The 17,870-nt window shown below is 34.5% G+C and overlaps 3 protein-coding genes and 1 long non-coding RNA gene across 12 annotated transcripts; 2 read left to right on the forward strand and 2 right to left on the reverse strand.

Moving 5' to 3' along the window:
• Positions 1-505: 505 nt before the first annotated feature.
• On the reverse strand, positions 506-6,537 carry LOC135166643 (PRKCA-binding protein). Of its 7 annotated transcripts, none has more exons than XM_064129104.1 (7): positions 6,397-6,532; positions 5,618-5,680; positions 5,354-5,464; positions 5,193-5,255; positions 2,787-3,105; positions 2,524-2,719; positions 506-1,951 (listed from the first exon to the last, which is right to left on the reverse strand). In XM_064129104.1, exons 2-7 carry the CDS (start codon positions 5,656-5,658, stop codon positions 1,239-1,241), a joined length of 1,443 nt encoding a protein of 480 aa, XP_063985174.1. In that variant the 5' UTR covers positions 5,659-5,680; positions 6,397-6,532; the 3' UTR covers positions 506-1,238. The 7 variants fall into 7 exon arrangements, with proteins under 7 accessions (XP_063985174.1, XP_063985177.1, XP_063985175.1 ...); XM_064129107.1 differs by having other exon boundaries at positions 5,354-5,531; positions 6,397-6,502; XM_064129105.1 differs by lacking the exon at positions 6,397-6,532 and adding an exon at positions 5,836-6,290.
• Positions 6,538-6,643: 106 nt separating this feature from the next.
• L(1)g0320 (lethal (1) G0320) lies at positions 6,644-10,424 on the forward strand. The gene is made up of 6 exons (XM_064129120.1): positions 6,644-6,785; positions 6,863-6,934; positions 7,210-7,386; positions 8,333-8,592; positions 9,204-9,471; positions 10,160-10,424. The coding sequence occupies exons 2-6, from the start codon at positions 6,871-6,873 to the stop codon at positions 10,231-10,233; spliced, it is 843 nt and encodes a 280-aa protein (XP_063985190.1). The 5' UTR covers positions 6,644-6,785; positions 6,863-6,870; the 3' UTR covers positions 10,234-10,424.
• A 1,072-nt stretch (positions 10,425-11,496) lies between these two features.
• On the forward strand, positions 11,497-13,509 carry LOC135166651 (protein max). Of its 2 annotated transcripts, none has more exons than XM_064129124.1 (4): positions 11,497-11,863; positions 12,026-12,088; positions 12,147-12,381; positions 13,115-13,509. In XM_064129124.1, the coding sequence occupies exons 1-4, from the start codon at positions 11,825-11,827 to the stop codon at positions 13,294-13,296; spliced, it is 519 nt and encodes a 172-aa protein (XP_063985194.1). In that variant the 5' UTR covers positions 11,497-11,824; the 3' UTR covers positions 13,297-13,509. The 2 variants fall into 2 exon arrangements, with proteins under 2 accessions (XP_063985194.1, XP_063985195.1); XM_064129125.1 differs by having other exon boundaries at positions 11,498-11,863; positions 12,026-12,085.
• Positions 13,510-13,673: 164 nt separating this feature from the next.
• Positions 13,674-17,811, reverse strand: LOC135166655 (uncharacterized). Of its 2 annotated transcripts, XR_010299724.1 has the most exons (5): positions 17,377-17,811; positions 16,598-17,311; positions 15,345-15,503; positions 15,122-15,277; positions 13,674-15,052 (listed from the first exon to the last, which is right to left on the reverse strand). It is a non-coding gene; the product is annotated as an uncharacterized LOC135166655 (long non-coding RNA). The 2 variants fall into 2 exon arrangements; XR_010299723.1 differs by lacking the exon at positions 17,377-17,811 and having other exon boundaries at positions 13,675-15,052; positions 16,598-17,363.
• Between the last annotated feature and the right edge of the window lie 59 nt (positions 17,812-17,870).

Consider the following 17,870-nt stretch of genomic DNA (forward strand, 5'->3'; position numbering starts at 1 on the left):
TTAATTAGACAAATAAATTATTAATCTACAAATGATTCTCTATCCATATGGAGTGACGCTATTGAAAAATGTCAATTTTACCTAATTTGACGGCCAAGCGCATGTTGAATGGGTCAAAGTGGTCCTACTTCTTCATGTGGAATGAACTCGACATCTTCGAAACCCAGACTAGTTTTTATAATAAGATCAAAGGCAGATCCACCCGATTAGTTCGAAAACAATTATCAACAACTCCTAAAATTCCAAGTGGCTGTTGTAACTAGTATTCCAAGTTCAGAGCGAATTATAAACCACAAAATTGGAATAATTAAAAAATTGTTTTTTGAATTCGTTTATTCCATTTGAGAGTTCCGGCCCTTGTGGAGCTGAGTAGTTTAATTGTGTTAAAAAAATTAGTGCTCTTGTACTAAAGGCGAGAATAATTTTGTGATCCCACGAAAGGAGTTTTTCATTATTTCACTGAAAGTCAAAGTTCTCTGGGAAAAAACATGAAAATTCACATCACTAAATTGATAATTTTAATCTTTATTCCTTCTTGAAATGATAGATTAAATTAAGTAAATTCAGAATTCATAACGCTGAAAGAATCTTTCTGTATACAAGCATTTGTATACATACTCAAATCATTACGCACAACAATAATAATTCATAAATTAAATAATAGAATAGGGTATTTATGGCTGTTCCATGTCCATTAAAACATTCACAAATTTGCGAAACAGAATGAATTTCCAGCAGAAAAAGCCAATATTCCAAAATTTGGCTTTTCTCTGCTGGACTACTTTGTCACTTTTATAGTTTTGTAGTTTTGTGTTATTGTTGTAGTTAGTGATTTTGTGTAAATTTCTCAAAATCTGAAACCAAATTAATTTAATAATTTAGTACCGAAGCGGTAAAACTAGATAAGTGACTTCTGACTATCAACCAGTTCTTGATGAATATCTCGAAATCTATGGGAAATGGTAAAATTTTCATTGAACCCTTTTTGGGGAGCCAATTGAGCACTACAATCAATGTTATTACAAATATTCCGCTATCTCTCTTAGATTCGAAGTTATTTCTCAAAACGTCGCTCACAACAATAATATTTTCCAATGAATGACAAAACTTGAATCTTCAAATTGACATGGAGTTTCTCATAAATCAATTAAAATTTACCTAAAGCAATAAAATTCTTTGGAATTCAGTATTTGGCGTGGAATGTAAATTATGCTATCACCATTTGACTTAACCCACTGTTACTTGAGATCATTGAACTCAGGCATAAGTAACAAAGGTTCACTCGTATCCAGCATGAAGACATCATTGCTAGATTTTCCCTCATTCTTCTCCTCAGGATCATCAAGATATTCATTATCCTCACTATCTGTCAGACTCTGCGGCCCCGTAGACTTGTATTGAAAAGCTGACTGTGATAAATCTACTTCGACTGGAAAGAGCGTAGCTGAGTCCAAAAGCTCTCTTGTATTGGCGTAATACTTCGAGAGTCCAGATGCAAATTTCTGTAACTGCCAAACGACATCCTGTACGTGCTTATTGTCCAAAAGCTCCAACTTGACGAGCACATCAGATCTTAATTTTGCAAATTTTGATCTCGCCTCCTGTCGGCATCTCAGAACTAATCGATACTCGTAATTCCCGGTTTCAACCCGATACAGGGGCTCCTGTAGTGCTGCGTAACTCTGCTCTTCGTCATCCAACTCTTTGACTTTGAGACAGTAGGACAAATACTCGAATTTTGCGTCGGCGTATTTGCTGATCGTCAGACGAGTGTCTGGGATGGCTTTGTGGAGATATGTTCCTAAGTCACTGAGAATGGGTTTCAGGGCTTTAAGCATAGTCACCCCAAATTTTTCCATTTGACGATGCTGTTCACCGAATTGACGAAATGCTTCACTGGCACGAGGCTGAGGCTCACGAACCCCAATCGCTGCAAATGCATCGCCGAATACTGAAATAATAAATGCATTAGTTAATGAATATTATAATTATTTGATATCAAAGACTGGTGAATTGCATTGATAAATATTTAACAATACGGATGGAAGGTTCAAAATAATCCAAATCCCAAAAATAATAATCCAAATTTTCAACTGATCGCCAACAAAATATTTTACGAGATCATCAACTTTTCGGGAATGTCCGGCTTCATGAGTTTTGAAAAGTTATCTGAAACCATCATTCTGTTATTTTTTTATTAAAAAATTTCAAGTCCATTACCCCTCACGCAGGAACATTAAACAATCATAAATTTGATTAGAAGAAAGAGGCAAGAAATGGGCCTTTGGAAAGAAAATTTTTTAAGTAACCATATGAAAACTTTCAATCCCATTATTTTCGTGAGTGAAATGTTTATTTCTCGAAAAACGAATTTTCATGCCCTCAATAATCACCTTACAGAGAGCTCAACAATCCCTGTTTTCCAAAATAATCCTTTTGCCTACAAAATAATCGAATTGAAATATTTACTCTGATAGTAAATGACATGGCCACTTAAACCAGAATACTGCAAAATAATCTTACCTTTATAAATCTGAGTTAAATCAAAGAAAGCATGTAGCATAGACTTGGCATGTGACACAAGACCTCTGTACAAATTCTCTGTCCTCTGTAGAGCTGTTAATCGTTGTACTAGTGCATCATTACATAAAATAGCTCGTGAAAGGCCCAGTGCATCAGCAGTTGCACTTCCCATCCCCTCGACGAGTCTATGTTTCACCTGTGATTAGAGAAAAAAAAATGTATCACAATTTCACCATTTATCCAGTCAATATTAATCTCCCCACCTTTTTCAATGCAATATCCAGAGTCTTTCCCTGTCGAGGATCGGCGTGCAGTTTATTGTAATTGACGCTAACCTGACTATCACAAGCCTGAATCATCTTGGCCACCTCAATTTTAGTTTTCCCTTTGACTGATGCACCATTAACTGCACACAGTTCATCTCCGGATTGAAGTGTACCTTCCAAAGCTGTTGGGGTATTGTCGAATACTTGGACTATGTATAAACAAGGACAGTAGGGTGCTCCACCTCCAATACTAATGCCAATCATGTTGCTACTGTCTTTGTGAATTACCACATTGCCAGAGGTAATTGTCATACCCCTAGATGACCCCAAAGGAATATGAGTGAATCGGAGTTGTTAGGTGATGAAGAAAAGTACTTTCAAGAAACGTTAGGTAGGTGTCCCCCTCTCATCTTGATGGGACTTTAATATGTGGCCATTTGCATCACAAAGACCCACTTTGCCGACCCTGGTGTCTGAGATATTGGCTATTTTGCATTATTATTATTATTTGATATTCGTTGTTATTTATTTTTATTTTTTCGATATTATTTTTTCTCCAAGGGCGAAACCCATCCTTTGAACACACGTGTGGAGAGTGAAATTTCACAGACGCTCATGGTGCACGAAATTTCAAATCTCAAATTAACGTATTTGATAATGCGAAAAAATACGTGCCCTTTAATGTTAAGTCCTCTGTACTGTCTCATCAAAATCGACGGTGAATACCCATCTAGTGTTTCTTGTTAGAAGAGAGAGTTGCAAAATAAACCAGCAGGAAAACGATTGTATGATTCATAAACAGAAAAAATTGTTCATAAACTATTAATATTCATTGATCATAAACTTAGGGTTTAATTCACAAATGCGAGAAAGTGTAAGAAGCCTTTTGATTATAAACTATTATTCCGGGATTTCCTATTCCTTCCATGGACTATTTTGTCCATGGGGTATTTTTCCATCGGTTATTTTTATAGTTATTTTATCCATGAGCAATTTTTTGGTAATGGATTATTTCTAAACTATTTCTCGGAGGTCTGTTTTTTCATGGACGACGTGTTCAGGGACCTTTTTTTCCGTAGTCATTTTTCAAATTTAGAAAGGATGAAATACTAATCCTTGGACGAGAATTCCTGAGAAGCAATAAATAGTTTATTTTAGTTGTAAATAGGTCAAACAATGGCATTTCAATTTTTACCTTTTCCTTCTGTGTTTTTGCCTCACTTTCTCCTACAGCATTGTTAAAAGAATATTTTGTATTGCATGTGGTTAGCATGAAAGCTGAAGATATTTAATTGCATATAAAGCAGGGAAACACACAGTAACGAAAAACAGCGCTTGTGATAATTATCAAAATTTTACAAACTTGAATAATACGGTTCAGTACATTCTCAACAGATTATTATAGCCAAAAACTATTTTTTTGGAATAATTTTTCAAATATTTTCAGCTAAAAGTTATCGCGATTTTGATAAATCCAAGTATGTACGGGGTGCGAATGCTTTGTTCAAAATTTATTATGCAATAGATTGATGAAACTAATTCCATTTAGACGGAGAATACCGCAGGTGCAATTAAATACTAGACACTGTTATATATCAATTCTCTTGTTAGGAATTACCTATCTCCAGTCGTACAGAGATCTAAAAATCCGTTCTAACGCATCAAGAAATTGAAGGAAACCGAAAGAAATTCGTACAATTGCTGAAGCATAGAACCTTTGAAGAGCTATTGACGATAACTCTCCATTTCTTTTATTTTTACCGATTTTCTGCGAATGAGTTGATCCGATTGACGCAAAAATTCACCCTTTTTATTTTACCGTCATTCGATGACACAAATAAAAAACATAAACAAAAATAGTTACGGAGAATACACATAATAAACACAACTAAGCAACTACGTGACTATTTTTGTTGAGTTTTACTAAAATTTTATGAATTTTTTAGGAAATTATATGAAACCGTAGCAACAATTCTTCTACGATGAGGAAAATTATAACTCATTGAATAATCACGTAGGTTGAAACGGTATTATTTTTGTGTCAATCTTATCAATGTTTCGCTGAGAATCTAAAAAAGGACATTGAAAGTTGTGGAGTACCGGCAACTCCTCCTTAAACGCGTGATGTTTTCAAATTGGGTGAAAATAACCCGAGTCATTAGAATGAAAGGGTAGAATATAAAAAGTCATAACACCAAAATACTTTGTTAAAGAAGTCGGAAAAAATTTGAGTGATATTTTTTCTACGCTTCTAATCATTTTGAAAAAAATGGTTCGCCTTTCTCTTCCTTAACTTTAATATTAGCGATAGAAACAGAAAAACCGTTGATAGGAATTTTTCGACTCAAAAACCCCTGACGCCTGGATTACATCACGAGCTTCAGAGAAATTTCCTAAACTTACGTTTGCAAAAGAAACAGCTGATGTTTAGATGGTGACTCTTGCGCAACCAGTGATACCTCTGGACTGATCATATCCAGAGCAGCAGGCAATGAAAGGATGCGAAAAAGCGACATGAATGTTTCAAGACATAAATTTCATATTAAAAAACAAGAACGGCATACATGCGATCTTCCATCATGATGAGCTCCTCCGACTCAACGTGTTCAGTGAGAATATCAAAATCGCCTTTATCCTTTTCCTCCTTTGTCGTATTATCACTCAAATCTTTCTTACTGGTTCATGCCAACGTAATAACGCATGCATGAACAAAACAAACACGACGAAGCACATCAACAATTGCTTGAATATCAAATCACATTGAAACATCGACATAAACATCAGATATTAAATATTATAACTGAATCAACCAAATGTTTTTAACTAACATTTTGTCCTCCTCGAAGAAAAAGTCATCGTCCAAATCCATCCTGATTTGATCCTCTGTTAATCTGTAAGAAAAACATTTATTACATCGTAAATTACATTCATGAAAAAAGGACAAATTGCCATTGTTCTCTTTATAGTACAGTTAATTTTGTAAATAAATTAGCAGTACCCATCCAAATGTTTTTAACAAATTATTAACTTCTTGAATTTTAATCACCTTTGACCACTGAGTAGCTACAGATATTCTCCGGAATGAACTATTGGAATCCCTTCGTATCCCCGACATTTAGAATTGTTTCATATCTACATATTCCTATGTTCCCTATCCATCTCACTTCAATGCCATTTTGATTGTGTAAAATGATACTATTGTTTACTGCTGGAAACTGTCTTCCTAGTTTTTTTCTCTCTCGTTCCTTAGGTTTATCTGTTATTCCATATTTTTGTTGTTGACATTTTTTATCGAGACCCAAGGGAAAGTAAAAAAAAATTTCTTCAATGAATTCCAACCAAGAATGTTAAAAATGGAGGTATTGCATTTCCCGGATCTCTATGGGGCTCTGGCCCAAAAAACAAACCAAAGTTAGAACTACTACAGTTCTTCTATTTGTAATCATAAACCCAGCACTTGTTTGACGTTATCAAAATATCAACAAATCCAACGGCGATAAGGGAAAATGGAAATTGCGTGCAGTAAAAAGTTGAATAAAAATTAATTTCCATCACTTTCACCCACATCCACAATTCCATTCGGTGCAAACTCAATATTTCCACTTACCAATAACCGGTTCTGATTCAAGTTGTTCAAAATCTATCAAAATTGGAAGATTTTTTGGACTCTCCTTCCTCCTTCACATGCCACGAAAACAAACATCCGCCATTTTGTTATTTAACTCGATCGGCCGCCACGGGATGGCACCATTGGGGAATGCCTGCCCGAAAACTCGTGGACGAAGCCGAACTTCATGATTTTTTTATTTTGGTTTTCCACTTCCACGTTGGTCGCTGGGACGATTGACGATTGCAGCGGTTCTTCCACGTAGCAGTAGGTTGGAGAGAATGATATTGGAGACTCAACCAAAAATCATCGTAAATCGTACCAGTTTACTCTTGACAATCGGGCTTTGGAGTTTGTAGTGACGTAGTTGGATTTCACCTATCCACTAGGTTCCAAAATACTCGGTTTGAAACTAAGTGTGAAAATATATTAATAATTTTTTCAAAGTTATTTTTTCATAAACTAGCCATAAATATGAGGAGTTTGGTGTTTCTTGTACTCATTACCTTGCCGGCGTTGATTTCCATTCTTAATGGTGGTAAGTTACCTTATTTTTACAGTGAAACAATACATCAAACATGTGGGATAAATATTTTTAAATAACTCAGACCGTTCTTGTTCACCTTAAAATGATTTTTCACATTTTTTTATGTTATGAAATGAAAAGTTTGTGTGAAAGATCTTCACATTTGGAGACAGATCACTGAATTATTGCGCAGTTTTTTGCCTTTTGTATCGCCTTTTGTAGATTATTCTAGATTAGAAGGATTTTATTTTCTTTTATTAATGAAGGTTTTGGGGGTTTTGTTGCAGGGGCTCATGTAGCATATGCCCAGGAGGATGAAACTGTTGACGATATGGTGGACGTCGAGGAGGAGAGTAATGTACTGATTGAGGATGAATTAGAGGAAGAGGCACAGACAGCTTCAGCTGATGCTGATACCACTATTTTGTTCACGAAACCTGTTATTAGTCCGTTGTCGACTTTAGGTGAGAAACATGAGGACATGAGGACAGACGATTGATGGACCTGAACGGTCGTTAGCAATTTTATAAAAGTAGAAATGGAGATGACGTGAAAAAATTCTGTACAATAGCTCTATTTTTCATCTACCAGGAGAGACCTCTTCAGGGGTTTCATTATTATTCTAATCTTGGGTAGAGAATACTAAAGAATCTTCATGAGGTCTTCCCTGAAAAATTGAGCGTTGGGACAACGTAAGGAAGTCAACTCATGTTCAAATCAATTATTTTTGTTATGATTCAGGAGTTATTACCGACATGTTCTCATTTTTCCGATTTTATAATTGTTCAATGACTTCAAAATCTCCATTGTTGTGTGTATATCTTTACAAATTTTTAGTCAAGTTTTGAGAATTTTGGCAAAAGTTTATTGAGAATTCCTTTCATGATTCATACAGAACTTTATGAGTTATTAAATAACGGTAAAACTTAAGAATGGTATATTTTTTCACGTCAATTTTATAACTCAAAAAATGAGAAGATATGGGCAATTATCACTTAAAGATTCAAATTGGGTTGTTTTCCTGTTTAATTTGAGAAAATTAAAAAATAGTTCGACACTTTATAATACAACCATCAACTGTTTTGTAGTCCAGTTTCTTCATTGATGGAAAAAAATATTGAAAAGAATTCGACATTTTGGAAAATTAATTTAAATTATAGTAATTACTATTTTTGTTTTCGTTTTTTTTAAATATAAAATTATTTTTCGTTAACATCGTGATAGTGAAGGGTTCTCCGGAAAAATGTCAAAAGATGTTTGATAATTGTTTAATCCTTGTGGCGGGTTTGTTAAAGCGTGAATGAAAAGGCAATCGGAATATGAACACGTGAATTACCCAAAGAACAATGAAAAAAAAGTTTCCAATGAAATTAGATCATCATGTTAAACTTTATTTATTTATGAATATAGAACTCCCCGGAGGCCATATAGTTGAATTCCTCGTCGGCTTCACCAACAAAGGCAAGACAGACTTCATCCTGGACACATTGGAGACATCCCTGCGTTATCCCATGGACTTCAAATTCTACATCCAGAATTTCACTCATCTTGCTGTCAACAAAGTTGTCAAGCCTGATCACGAAGCAACTCTACAATATTCATTCATTCCTTCTGAGACCTTTGCTGGACGACCATTCGGTCTCAATGTCAATCTGAATTACAGAGATGCTGTAAGAAATATTATCAATCTAGTCTAGAAATAGGAAAACTGAAGTTATTTATCGTTTTCAAAGTATTTTTGGTGATTTTGCTTCAAATGAAAGCCATATTTTTTACCGTTAAGGCTACTCTATCAGTGTTATTGCAAGGGGTTTAGAATATTGTGACCGGAAGAAAGTTAGGGGTAGGAAATTATGGTCTTTTTGTGGTGTCGTAATTTACTAAAATTTGAGAATGTCTTGGTAGTAAAAATCCAAATTGACGAGAAAAAAACGAACAAAATTATAAAGTTTGGTTTCATCTTTCTCCGAAAACGAACAACAAGCCAGAAAATTCTGATAAATACATTTTTGGTTTTTGGAGGATAGCAACACTGAACGTAATTTAGAAGAAAAAAAAATAAAATCTCCGATTTCGTTGTCAATTCAATATAAATTATAATGTTCATGATTTTTCCCGTTTTTTTATCACGTTATTCGTGATTAAAAGTGATATTTTCATGGGCTTAAATGATTTAATAATTTAATTCTACTTTTGAATGAATTTATGCAAATTTTTTAAAATTATTGTCCGATTTTAATCTTTTACTTCTCTTCTGAATCATTATCATTTTTGTTCTTAGAATGGAGCGATATTCAGTGAAGCTGTCTACAATGAAACAGTCCAGATAATCGAATTAGACGAAGGTCTGGATGGTGAGACTGTTTTCCTATACATTTTCCTTGCTGCCTGTGTCATTCTGACCCTCGTGGGTGGACAGCAGCTACTTGCATCTCTTGGAAGGAAGTCGCGATCTTCGTCGACGAGGAAACAGGCTGTGGAGATGGGTACGTCGAACCCCAACAATGTGGATTTCGACTGGCTACCAAAAGAGACTCTCAATAGACTCAGTAAGTTCATTTTTTCAATTACTCATTTTCACTACAGAGTTAAAATAGCTCTCTCGTTATCTTGATATTTTACTGCCCGGATACGCTACTTTCAAATCTGTTCACTTGCGAAATTTTCCAACTAATTGCATCAGTAAACCTCTAAAAAATTCCTTATTTTTTTGCCTCTAATGATAAAAAATTCAGATTTTCATCGTTGACGCAAACAGAAATATTCATTTTCTCATAAGATATTGTCGTATGTTCTGCTTCACATTTTTTCCTGAATATATATAAATCTAATGAAGACAAGCAGAGCTACTTTATTGGAATCAAATGAAAATTATTTACATCAAATCAAGCTCAATATGAATCGAATAGGTTTCTTATACACAAAAAAGTTCATTATTCCAATCGAATGAGTATTCATTTAATGTATTTAGTATATAAACAACTGATTTTATTAAACTAAAAAACATATTTACTGCGAATCTGTTGTTCAATATAATTAAACCTTTCTCTTTGGAATAAGTGAAAAATTTAAAATAAAGTCTTTTATCTGCGAAATTCCGAATCAGCGAATAAAAGTTAACACTCAAATTGAAGTCATTCGCCTCATTTTATGAAATTTGATTGAAACTTAATTATAAATTAGTAGTGGGTGAATTTCCTTTTCCAATCACTAATAACTTGAATGTTTTTATTCCAGACAAATCCCCAAGAACCCCAAAACAGAGTCCAAGGCAAAGGAAAGCGAAGAGAACTGCTGGGTCTGATGATTAAGTGTGTGTTCATGTTTATTATTTAATGTAGGAATAAATTCAAAACAGACAACAAAAAAAGACGTGTTTGAGGGTGGTGTGAATGAGGAACAGACGAGATCAATCTATTTACCTTTTTTGTTTACGAAGTAATTTAAGAGCTGTGAGAGTTTGTATTCGAAACAGAAATTAAATTTTTTCCATAAAATCACATATTCTGTTAATTTATTTTCTTCTGAAAATCCCTAATCAGTAATGACAGTAGTAACACTTCTCCACACAGGTTCCACAAATGATAATCAGGTAATGATTCTGCCCCAAATGAATATATCGATAATGATACAGAAAAGTACTGCATAATAATTCAAGAAAGGCGTTTTGGTGTTCGAAATTTTTTATTCTATCTGCGAAGTAAATCAGACATCTTCAAAAACATCGTGTGTATATGTGTGCGACCATTCTACATCGTTTCGCAACAAAAAATTAAGTCCGTATATGACCACCGGCAGAATTCATGATCCATTATTTATTTGATTATTTTTTGGAATATTTCTATTGCTTTTTTCAGGCCATAACTGTGTAAAGTATACGACCTTGACGACATGTTGGCTAATTTTTATCAACATTTTACTGATCGTATTTCTATATTGTTACAATAATGCAACCGTATTTTAGCGGAACGTATATTGACAAATTAAATAATCCATTGACTTAAAAACAATTTGACCGTTTTCTTTAAAGCAACAATTTTATTTTTAGAAGACAGAATAATCTAAAAATGTTGTTTTTGTCGATGAATTTGTTATAAATGACAAGCATTTTCTATACACAATTTATAATCAATCGATGACATTTAGGATTATAACAAATTCATTTAATTAACAATTTTACAAAACACGTTCTTTACGTATAAGAAAACTTTGAACAATTTCATGTATTTTTCTGTAAACAACGAGAATTGAAAACCTTAATAATTATCTCAATAATATATTTAATAATATAAACCGTTAACAATTTGGAAACCTTAATAATAACATCAATTCTAAATTTAACAAAAAATTCGGCGATTAATACGATTATTGAATGACAAAAATCCTCGAATCAATTCAATTATTTACCTGTAAATTATCAAATGTTATATCAACAATTTTCTGGCACATGTTCAGTATCCTACACTATTTCAAAAATTCCCGCGCAGCAACTAACGTACCCGCCATCTGCGCTGGCAAACCAATAACAGCGGGGGCGCTCCGTTCCCAAATATATTCTCGTGTTTTCCTCTCCTTCCAGCATTCATTGCCATTACGTACTCCCTGACGTTTGCTATCTCGTGTCTCTCTGTGTTTGTTGTTGTTGCACGAGAATTGTGAGAATAATTCATCCAGAAACGAATCCCATGAAGTTACTACAAGTCACGTGAATTTTTATTCATTCATAGTGTCCTGTTGATTGTTTGTCAGCAGTTGGAAACCCCTAGAAAGTCGAAATTTTGGATAAAATAGATCGGAGCAAATGTTCGATCAGTCGTACTAGAGCTACATCATATCAACAGTCAGTCTTTTGTGAATCTCGTCATTGTTCAGTGATTTTTTTTTTGTTAATCACGAAGTGAAATGAGTGACGATGACAGGGACATTGATATCGAGAGTGATGTAAGTAGCATAAAAATAATAATAATTAATTAGTAAGTTCGGATTAGTATTTACATTCACAGGATTAATGTATTTATTTGTGAAATTAATAATTTTTTATGGGAAAAAATATAACTAAATCATCAGTTCAATTGCAACTTGGCGTTACTATTTTGTTTTTAGGAAGGCGATGACTCCGATTCCAGACAGAGGCAATCGAACAATCCTCAGTACTATTCACAGGTAGTAATTTCATGGAATACAATTGACGAATTATTCAATCGAATTGTTAAAAATTTTTTAGGCTGAAAAGAGGGCGCACCATAACGCGTTAGAACGCAAGCGAAGAGATCACATCAAAGACAGTTTTTCGAGTTTACGTGATACTGTACCATCACTTCAGGGCGAAAAAGTTGCGAGTAGAGCGCAAATACTGAAAAAAGCTGCTGAGTATATTCAGCAGATGAGACGCAAAAATTCCTCACACCAGCAGGACATTGAGGACCTCAAGAGACAGAATAATTTGTTAGAATCGCAGAGTATGTAATCCTTCTCTAAATTTTTATTTTCCAGAATATTCCAGTCGTATGGCTATTTCCTCTCTATCGAAATATACTAATTTCATATTCAGACCTAAGAACATTCATGTGAGCTCTATTTAACTACAAGTTTGCGAACATTGTACAAGGATTTTTTTTCAATTTTTATCTGGATCGAATTTAAATCTCGACATTGTCCTTTTCCAAAACACATTTAAACTTGAAAACAAACTTTTTTCCGGAGAAAAAGGTTTACTTTTGGAGGATAGAATAATTGGAAAATGTGTTTTTTCGAAAATGACGAGAATTTTCTATAAATAATTTATAATCAATCGTTTCTGTATTCTAAGTCACTTGATTGGATTTTAATAACATCATTCAACTTAGAAAACTCTACGCAATTTCAATTATTTATCTATAAACACATAGGATTGAAAAAAATAATCCTATGTAAAATGTAATTTGAATGGCTACGAGTGTTCAAGACTTTTCAATTTGCTGTTAGGGAATCTGATTAACAAATAAACCGATTCTGGTAATGATTACGTATGCTTCTTCGAATAGTTACGGTGCTATTTTGTATTGTGCTTAGTTTTATCTCATGTATTCATTTTTTTTTCAACACCTTTTTGTCTACCATTTTTTATTAACTTAATAATATGTCAAAATATTTTTTGGTGTATTGTTACCAAGGCCGCACCTTCATTGATTTAATCCCAATTTTTTTTACCAGTTCGAACCCTCGAGAAAGCAAAAATAACGGGAAACTTTGCTGCCGAAACATGTGAGGTTGTGAAAGCAGAAGCAGTTGGAATCGGTAACTACAATGATTCTGAATCAGAATCATCGGACAGTGAATCAGGCAGAGCAATTCGTCATCCGAAAAAACTCAAAATAGCAAGTATACATCATTAAGAATGAAAAATCGTTAACATCCCATGTTTTTTTAATGAAACAAATGTGAGAACATGCAATGAATAATGTGAATTTGAGAGTAATTATAATATCGCGATCTATCGTTATTTTCATAACTTGTTTCTGTAAAGAAAATTTTTGCAAATCATAATCCAAAAACCATGTAATGTAGATATAATTTAAGTGGACAAATTAAATGAAAGCAATATTTGATCAGTTGTAGAATTAATCTTGCAGCCCTTATCATCAATACCCTTAATTACTTATTTATTTAAGCGCACGCGACATAAAAGAAAAAAAGAAAAATAGTGATAGAAACTCCAAAAGAGAAGACAATAGAAACTGTTTTTTTTTAATTATACGTCTAATATAACATAATATACAATATCATGGATGTGAACAGGTTGCAGATGAATGACAAACTCCCTTTGCGAGTACGAACCCTTTATTTTGAGCTTTTCCAACGTTAATTTATGACAGTTACCTGTAAGATATCCTATCTTCTAGAATATTCAATACAATATTTCAGGATAATGGACCAGTGTAATGACCTGGATGTGTTACAGCGCCAGTCAGGCGGCCAGGACAGCAGGCTATTATGGTATTATGACTCGGGGCTTGTAAATTTGTCCCAGGATTATAATAAGCTCTGCGATCCGGATAATGGATTTCGATTAGGCGGATAATTAGGGAAATCGGCGAAAGTACGCTTCAAATTTTATTGTAGGAATTTGAGCCTAATTAAGGGGCGTCTACATCGAAGGAATGTTAAAGTGAAGATTTTACGAGTGACATGATAGGACCTAGAGAAGACACAGTTACCCCAATATATAATATAAACAGCTTAGCTATCCGCCCAAAGAAGCTGACAACAAACGTTACATTTTGTTAACCGAATCCCTGACCCTGAAACCATTATTCTCATAATAGAGGTCTCACTTTTAATTTTTTAATGCCATTTAGCGGGTATACAAAATTCTGGCGATGAGATTTGGTTAAACTTAGCCCTGAGAGTTACCAATATAACTGTATCCTAGTGGGACGGGTCTCTGGAGCTGCATCCAGAGGCTAGAAGGCAAATCGTCTACTCACATCCGCTAAAGAGGAGAAAGAAGAAGAGGAGGTGATAGGTGGCGATTGTCTATAGAAATGTATAGATTAGCTTGAGTGGCTAACATTAATTATCTTTCGAGTACGACACATCTTCCATTTGGGCAAAGAATGGTCCGCGACAGGTCTTGTCAACCCTGTCAAGGGGAGATGGAATATGAGGCCGATGGAGCTGATTCTTCAAACCGATGGAGGAGGGAGAGAACTAGAGACCAAACTCATCTTCTCGAATCCCGGGAAGGAGAGGAGTGAGATGGGTGAGCAAAGCTCACCGGGAGAGATATCCGGTTGATTAGGTCGCAATCCTGAGAAAGGAGAGGGAGAGAAGAATCGTGTGGAGTTAACGTCAATTGCGTATTATCTTCATGATTTCTATGACTTGTTGCTTCAGCAGCCAATTCCATCATTCGGGATTTTTTGACTAAATCAGGACCAGATCCTACGATGAGGCTCGAAGACATCTTTCCTCAGCCAATGGGCCAATGATGCAAGGTCTGTACCACAATGCCATCAACAGCAGATCGGACAGTACGAAGAGAAACACGTTGGCGATGATGTCCGCTGTGTCTTCAGCAACATCCTCCTGTTCCTCATCAGGGATTGTAACCGTTGCTGGAGAAGTCGGGGAAGACCTAGGGGACTTCTCCTGTTTATAAGAATTAATTGTTGATTAATTAGCAATGTCTTGAGCGCTTAGATTCCAATTGGAGCTTACAAAATTTTGAGATAATTTGGAGATAATTCTGGAAGTTTCCTATTCTGGATCATTATTTATTCATTTTTATTTTCAAATTTCAGTTGTCGGTGATCGACTGGTCTTCTTATAGATGGACCGGAAGAGTGAGAACACCGAAAGCACCGAGAAGACACACTGAAATTTAAAACGCATCATTGATCGAATTTATTACGAAATATGTGATGTGTGATGTATTTCTTACGTCCTTGAATAATTCGTGTGAAACTGGAAAAATCCCACCAGCCATTATCACCATAGGCATTTTTTGTGAAATAATCATCGTCATCAAGCTTGATTTAGCATCGATTCCCTCTAGTTCATGCCATTGACAATTGAATACAGCATCACCTACGTTGAGACTCTGTGTCAGAAAAAAAATTTCATTAATTGGCAACTTGACTCAATGACGATTAACAATGCAAATTCGACAAAGGGCTGAAGGCCTTCACTCGGGGCAGCATGGATCAGAGGCCGTTGGAGCTCAAGATTATTAACGGAAAATCTTTTTCGACTGAATTAATAAACTTTACTGGGCGCCAGGGAGTTTTTTAATGACTACCCACGGTTTCGCAATTTTTTTCAGAGACTAATTATATGAGATGAAGCTGTCATAATTTTTTTTGAGGGATTGAGTTTTTTTTTAAAGAGTTACGAACTTTTTAAAATTTTTCCTTCAACTTTATTGTTTTTTGACAAAGGGCAAATAATTTAATTGAACTATTAAGAATTGAATTCTCGTTTGCGCACATTTGAAGGTCATCAAAAAAGTTTTAAAAATGAGTGCAATTAAACTCAATCTAATGATTTTTTGAAGCTGTTATGACCGAATCATTTTTTTTGCGATTTGCCATTCCTCAAAAAGTTTAATTTTTAATCTTAAATTTTAGTGGTAAATTGAGGACATGATTATAGATCTTGTCACTGAAGAACGATTATTTTTTAACAAATATTGACAATTGTTTCGTTTTTCGAAGCCTTTTAGAGTACTTTTTTCTTTTTTATGTAAAGAGCTATTCCTTTTCTAACTTTGAAAATATTTATCAGTTTTCGAAGATTCTCTCTACGAATGGCAGTGTAATTTATCTCACTATTATCCACTTTTTCGAGAAAATACGGAAACTGTTAATAACCTGTGTTATCACATGCTTCATGGAAATTATTTGAAAACACATTCCGAAATACAGATGTATGATTCTTTAAAAGATCTAAGACGATTCGAAATTAGGAGACAAAAATTCTGCCCCGGCCAAGTTGGGAATCGAACCCGGATCTGCCAGTATTGCGTTGAGCACTCTGGCCACCTAAGCGAGCGCAGTTTTACTAACTGCACTGAGAGTTAAAATTACTATCTAATGACTATTACTATCAAATATATCTACTAATTTCCAATAATTGTACATCAACACATTCTCAGTTCCAGCCTAACAATGATGATCCGAGAATCCACAGTAATACCTCTTGTCTGAGCTCTTCACCGACGTTGCAATATAGGAGTTTTGTCAGAATTCCCAGACATCCGGACATCCAACAAATGACGAGAAAAAAATTACTTGCAGATCCGCTTTGCTGGAATTAATTGTTAGTCCAAAATTATACCAAATACAAGTTCCTCATACACTGACAGAAAAAAAAATAATTTTATTAAGGGAATTGCATTTGGCCAATATCATTAGCTTGAAGATTATAACTGTGGAAGAAAAGTCATTTTACAATGAAGACGTTGAACACTTATGAATAAACAATGTCGTACGAAACAATAAAGAATATGGCTACTTGGTCTACTCACTTTGATTGATCTTTAAAAAAATCGAAGAGAATTCGAATTAACGAAAACATTTTCTCTCTCAGATAATAAATATTTACAATATAACAAACCTTAAAAAACAGTATAAAGCACAATTGAGTCTCCCAGTATGACACCGGGTGATCTTACCAACTGAGCAACTGGATACTATAGAAATTCATGAAAAAATTCAACAAAAACATCGTCTAACCACCTTTAGGCATCAAATAATTGGAAGAAAATTACAATTAGAGAGAAAAAAACGCTTGAACCCAATTTATTTTACCTTAAAGGACGTAACAACTGCTGCAAGAATATACATCTGTCCCAGTACCAAATTAGTCGATATAAGTGGATGAAACAATTTTTTGATTGACTTGAAAAATCTGTGAATTTGATATCATCAGATGAACATCAGGAATTGGTAATGCCTTATGATTTAACAACTCACTCGATTATTTCAACGTGTCTCATAACAATGCATTCAGTACAAGCACAATCGTACTGCTGCGTGGGAATATTATGCAGAATACGTCCATTATACTGCTCAATGGTACTGCTGAGGATTTTTAATTGTGCACAACAGTGTTTGGCCACAATGATGAAGTAGGTTTCGAGACAAACAAAGGCCATGGCAGTATACAGTATCGTTAAAAATTCTAGGATCATTATAAATGCAGAGATGGGCGATATGGTAAAAGGATACCAGACATCAGCGTAAAATTGAACTGATTCCTGCAGGACTTGTGATGCTATCCATGGAAGACTTATTACAGCTGAAAAGGTTCAACACAAGATGGTATATGGCCAGTGTTGGGTAACGTTCAGCATAATTTTATCTGAATAGTACTTTAAGTACTGAGTCTTTGTTATTCATAAACTACGAGAATACTCAATCTCGAAATATTTAGTATTAAAAAAGGAAAATATTAAATACCGAAATCG

The sequence above is a fragment of the Diachasmimorpha longicaudata genome, chromosome 10 (genome assembly GCF_034640455.1).
Source record: "Diachasmimorpha longicaudata isolate KC_UGA_2023 chromosome 10, iyDiaLong2, whole genome shotgun sequence".
NCBI lineage: Eukaryota > Metazoa > Arthropoda > Insecta > Hymenoptera > Braconidae > Diachasmimorpha > Diachasmimorpha longicaudata.